We start from the raw sequence: 5,969 nt of genomic DNA, 5'->3' as shown, positions 1-5,969 counted from the left end.
CTAATAAGCATAGCAGAAATTAAAAGGTTATTAAAGACCTTCCTGCTACAAAGCCTGGTCCAGATAGTCTGTTCAAGCTGCAGAAACCCCTAATTGCTATTATCCCGCATTTTATTACGAAAGTTTTAAATTTTAAAACTTTATAGCTATATATCCTCATCGTAGATTCAATAATTAACATTTTTCCATATTTGCTTTATATTAGCACATATTTTCTTTTTCAAGTCAGACATCTGGCACTTCACCCCTACTTCATGTATCTCCTGAGTCAAGATGTTGTCTGGCATAATTACAATACCAGTACCACACAAAATTCATTAAGGCATCAAATATCCAGTTCATGTTTAAATATCTCTGTCCTAAAAATGGTTTTATAGCCTCATTTTAAAAACTAGGATCCATATCAATATGATCTAAACTATTACGGAGCATTAAAAAGGATAGCAAGTTTTTATTTATACTTTTTGATCCCCAAACTTGACAAAGGCACAAACACAAGAATCAGAAAGCAATCCTCACTAATATAAATGCAAAAATTCTAAAACAATATTTGCAAACATTTCATTCAGTTTGTTAGAGGACTGAATTGTTGAATGTCTTGAATTTGAACCCTTAGTTTTTCTTTTCCCTTCCCTCACCTTGTAGTCAGATCCCACTGACGTCTTCAGAGCCTAAACCAACCAGGAAAATTTCATCCCCGTCACAGCGACTTGTTCAAATAGCCCAAGGCAATCGGCTCACGGCGTTACCCATGGTCACGGAGCTAATCCAACCAACAAGAGACTCTGTCCTTTTGCTCAGAATTGGAGAGGCCAGTTGTGAATTATTTACAAGCACGACCCCCTGATTTAAGTTGCCCCCCTCTTTGTCCTTTTGCCTTTCGAGGCATTCCTTTTTCCAGACTGTGCTACTGTAACTAGCCGTTTCTCGTTTTTCCATCCCAGTGCAAACATCGTGCGATTAATAGATGAAGCGAGCAGGAAGACCCTCCCAGCGCAGCGGGCGGGCCCGGAGTCTGGGAGGGGGCGGAACCTCGGGCGCCTCGCCCCTCCCCTTCCGACGCATTGCCCCGCCTCTTCCGGCGAGGCTTTGCCCCGCCCTTCGCAGCGCTCGGTGTCTGTGTAAGGTCTCCCCTCAGCCACCTCTGCGCATGTTGCCTCCAGGTAGAGCCATGGCTAGTAAGTATTGCGACCGCCCGAGCTAGGGCGGGAGGGGAGGCTTCGGTTGCGGCGTCGGCGAACGGTGTCGCCGACTCAGACCCTCGCCTCCCCGCCTTGTCCCCGCAGCGGCCGTGGCCTTCCCTGACACGGTGTCCACGGGGCTGGAGGTGAGGGAAGAGAGGGCGGGCGGGTCAGGGAGACGGGGCGGCCGCGGGAAGTTCAGGACTTCGAGCCAAGGGCCCTCCTCTTGCTCTCCACTGGGCTCCTGCGTGAGGTAAGGCAGTGCTTGTAGGTGAGTGAGTTCGGGAGCCACCTGCAACAAACGCACCTGCGCCGGAGGGGCGGGTGTTCATGCAAAATGAAAGCCCCCCTACCGCAGCCTCAACACTTTCAGTAAAGCCTGTTGTAATTATAATTATGATACTTCGTAAGGCGTGAGAGCCTCTGCCTGTGGCATTCTTGGAGAATGTTAGGAGGTGCATGAGAAGCGGGACTATCAGGCTGGGCTGCTTTCACCCTCTTCACCTGAGATTGATTTTTGATCTAGAGTTTTGCAAAGGCATCAGCCCTAATTGTTTGTGGCTGTGCCCTGTCACGTGAAACGGAGGCACCTTGTTTTCTTTGATTTGGCCTGTGTGATGAGAGGACTGGCTGATTCGCTCCACGCTGCACCTCCCCTCACACCTATTAGAATGCCTTCCTCTCCTGAGCAAAAAAACTGGGCAGGTGGTTTCTGTATCTGAACACTGAGCTTTAAGGTTGGGTGTTACAGGTTAGTTACACGTTCCAGTCCTGGTTCAGCCCCAGGGATGAGTTTCTAGCTAGGTTTGCCCCCCAGGCCTGTGTCCGATTCTTTTTTTTTTTTCTTTTTCTTAAAGTTGCAGAAAAGGACAGTTTATTAGAAGAAAAAAATACATTTCAAAGAAGCAGGAGTGTGTCCAAGCAGTAGAGTATGGCTCAAGGGCCATTATTAGAAGAGAAAGTACACTCCAGAGAGTTTGGAGCGGGCCTAGCAAAAGAAGCTCAAAAAAGCCCTGTGTCAGATTCTTTTACATGAGGCAGTGGAATGCTCTGGATTATTACAGTCTTGACTCAGTAGCTTCCCATGTCAACAAGCCACATCATCTCTCTGGACCTCGGTGTCCTGACCGTTAAAATGGGCATAAACTGCCCCTACTGATGTCTCGGGAGGCTTTTTGTGGAAGTGCTCTTTGTTTCTCATTCCAGCCTAGAGCGTGGTGCAGGCTGGGCTGAATGATTGCTCAGGATTGGAATACAGAAGTCCTTTTACACACCTCCCTGTGGGCGTGACTGGCATCTTTGAAGAGGCAGGGCATGACAGAGGCTGATGGACTTAAGAACTGTGCTTCTTAATGGGGTTGAGAGTGGTGTCGGTCTGACATGACATCCCTTAGGAGTGTTTTCACATTACATGAACTCTCCCCTCCAAAAGAAGCCAACCAAACAACCAAGGTGCCCGTCCTGCTTTACATTTACAATTCCAGACGTGGGCCTGGATTGTTGCTGTGCCACTTACTTTGTTCACTGACTTTGTGAACCTTTCCGCTGCAAGCTTTTTTTGTTTCCTCATCTACAAAGTGGTATTAACGATACCTCACAGATACCTATGTGTATAATGGACCAGGCACATTCCTTATGTTGTTCCCATGTTGGTCCTTGCACTTAGGGTGTTTTATTCTTTTTTTCCCCTGGATGATTACGTCCTTCACTGTTAGATTATGATGAATACTAGAGTAGCTAGGGACCTTCAAAATCATTATATTTTCATTTTACAGCTGGGGAAATGAAGTGACAGGTACTCACCAGGGGTATGATTTCCCTGCTATAGCCCCTCTGTGGACTGGGTGATTTGCAGAATGTCAGGCAGTCCTAAGTCTGATTCAAGACAGCTGCCTTTCTGGTTGGAATAGGGGAGAGGAAGCCATCAGTAGCCATGTTGGTCTTCCTCTTTCTCTTCAGAAGCACCAGGATGAGCTCAGTACCTGGATCGGGTAGGCCCAAGGCCCGAGATCACATAGTAAGGAATAGTTCTTTACTCACACCTAGTTGTCTTCCTTATAGCCATGTTCTCATTTGTAAGTAAGCAGCTGGCCTGCCGACTTCTCAGGTTCTTGTGCCCGTGGATGTTACTCTCTCTCAAGGTTTTTCCACCTCACCATTGTTGACGGTTTGGACTGGATAATTCTTTGTAGTGAGGGGCTGCCCTATACATTGTGGCAGGTTTAGTAGCGTCTCTGACCTCTTCCCACTAGATGCCAATAGCACCCCACCCACCACTTAGTACAATCAAAAATGTCTCCAGACATTGCCAGATGTCTGGGGGTGGGGGTAGGGGGCAAAATTGCCCTTGAGTTGAGAACTGCTTCTCTGATTCAGTAGTCAGATCTTCTGGCATCTGTTTTCTCTTCATCCTCAGCTTTCCGTTTGGCCCTCATCCAACTTCAAGTTTCTTCCATCAAATCAGATAATCTCACTCGAGCTTGTGGCCTTGTCCGGAAGGCGGCCATGCAAGGAGCCAAAATAGTTTCTCTGCCAGTAAGTATGGAGGCAGCTGCCCCTTTCTGGGAACTGTTGACCCAGCTGAGTAGTTAGTGTCTGCCGGCTGTGGTTTGCCTCGTGTCCAGTGTCTAGCAAGGTCCTTTGGGGCCCCAGGATTGTTCCATATTTGTCTGGAAGATGACCCTAGCAGGGGTCTTTGTGGTAGACATGCCAACATGGTTACAGGTCTTTAACTTTAGGATCACCTGCTCTGTTCACAATCCTCATAGGTTGAGGGCTTTACCTAAAAGCTAAAATACTCAGTGCCTCAGATACTTCCTCCTCGTATAATTAAGCCTTTACAGGACCAGGATGTATTGATTTTAAAGCTAAGACTCCAACATTTAAAAAGTTGAAAACTGAACATTGTTAGAGACATTTAGGAAGCCTGTGGCCTCCTGCTGGCTTATTATAGGCTACCACATTTCCCTAAATGTGGTAGCCTGTAGTAAACCAGTAGGATTCTGCATCTCTTTGCTTGATTTCTTTTTTGATTTCAAACAAAACCAGCTGAAGGTTGCACCACATTTGTTTGTCAGCAGATAGGGGGTTAGCTCCACAGAAGGGCCCTGCACGTGTCAGAATGTGCATCTACTGGCTTCTCCCGCTGGCAAAGGCCCACTGGGGCTGCAGTGGGACTGTTCCACATGGCCACCCCCATGGGGAGGAGGCAGCCCTTTACCCTGCTTAGATGGACTGGAGCGTTTTCAGGGCCATCTTGTATTTCAGGCTCCAGGCCATCACGGATGTGTCCAGTAAGTAGAAATCTTTAACAAGGGAGCTTGATATCTTAATGTTAAAACAGTCGTCCTTACAGCTCCAGTCCGGGAACTCACCTAATCATGATCTCTTGCTGGTTTATGTTGCCAGAGATCAGAGTCTAAAGGCCAAGAGTGAAAAGCACTTGAATTCAGCATGTGCCGCTCTACCTAACACGTGTTTTGAACAAGCTAGGGATCCTTGCGCTTTAGTTCCCTAGCACAGTGTGTGGGCAATCTCAATAAGTGTGTTTTAAATGAATGAATTAGAGTTGAAGTCTGGTAGGTTTTTCTTTTATCATAGAGTTGTTGAAGACAGACATCTTGGGGAATGAGAGATTTTGCAGGATTAGAATGATAGTGCTGGAAGGGAGCTTAGAAACAGCTCATTTTACAGATGAGAAAATATCTTAACCTCTATGGCTTTCAAAGCTGTATTTTTCCAAACACAGGCCTTATTGCTTTACATGTTAATAATACAATTTTGAGCCTATGGATTCCTCCTAACTCCCAAAGCCCTGCGAGTAAGCCCAGTCGTAGCGGGGCATGGGTGCCCAAGGCGGACACGCATAGCTGTCCTGCAGACTCCAGGGAAAGGCAGTTCCCTCCGGCCTTCTGCCAAGGTGACCAGGATCTGGATGAGCACTCGGGACTTCTCCAGCCCCACCTGAGCCAGCTGCTGAGTCCTGCCTGTGACCACAGGCTCTGCAGCCCTGGGCCGTCAGTGTTTTCTCACTAGTGGTGTTTTATTCCTTTGAGAGCAGAGTTGGAGGCAGCAACTATGTCTTCTTACAGCATAACTTTAAAGTGGGTTGGGTGTTTTGATGGTTTTTTTTTCCTCTGCCAACACTATTCTAGGAATGCTTTAATTCTCCATATGGCACGAACTATTTTCCTGAATATGCAGAGAAAATTCCTGGTGAATCCACACAGAAGCTTTCTGAAGTAGCAAAGGAGTGCAACATATATCTTATTGGAGGTAACTTTCTACCCTCGGGGTATAGTGGTCTAAACATTAAAAACATCTGAGTAATTTTTTGTTGTTATATTTAAACCATGGAATACAAATTAGCCATTGAAAAGAATGAAGTAGATCTATAGACAGTTATGTGGATAGATCTTCCAGACACACTGCTCAGTGGAAAAAGAGCCAAATTCAATACACATGAATAGGTTCTCCCATTCAGATTAATCCCCCACACAAAAGAAGACTATTGATTTTTATATGTAACTCTCACGTATGCAAGACATAATAAATATTTTGGGACCCTCACCAAGGTGATAGTGATGATTTTCCCCGGAGAAGGAGTGGGAGTCCATGCGCAGGTGGAAATATGGAAAGAAAAACTGTATCTGAGTGTCTTCCATTATGCTGATCACAGAGTTAAGAAATTTTTTTTTCATAAAGATGCCATATAGATCAAGGCAGCTTTATTTGTGTGGCTTTGAAATTAATTAATTTTTTTAAGATTTTATTGTGGAATTGCGGGGG

The 5,969-nt window shown here is 46.0% G+C and overlaps 1 protein-coding gene across 2 annotated transcripts in view; it reads left to right on the top strand.

Annotated features, from left to right (window-relative positions):
• The first annotated feature begins 871 nt into the window (after positions 1-871).
• Positions 872-5,969, top strand: part of NIT2 (nitrilase family member 2) — a 21,762-nt gene continuing 16,664 nt past the window's right edge. For both annotated transcript variants that reach the window (XM_019648343.1, XM_019648342.1), the window contains exons 1-3: positions 872-1,178; positions 3,598-3,716; positions 5,336-5,456. In XM_019648343.1, the coding sequence (XP_019503888.1) occupies positions 968-1,178; positions 3,598-3,716; positions 5,336-5,456 (451 nt within the window). In that variant the 5' untranslated portion in view covers positions 872-967. The remainder of the gene's footprint in view (positions 1,179-3,597; positions 3,717-5,335; positions 5,457-5,969) is intronic.

The sequence above is a fragment of the Hipposideros armiger genome, unplaced genomic scaffold (assembly GCF_001890085.2).
Source record: "Hipposideros armiger isolate ML-2016 unplaced genomic scaffold, ASM189008v1 scaffold_125, whole genome shotgun sequence".
In the NCBI taxonomy this organism is placed as follows: Eukaryota; Metazoa; Chordata; class Mammalia; order Chiroptera; family Hipposideridae; genus Hipposideros; species Hipposideros armiger.
The sequence above is the reverse complement of the archived record's forward strand: the minus strand, read 5'-3'. Positions and strand labels throughout refer to the sequence as shown.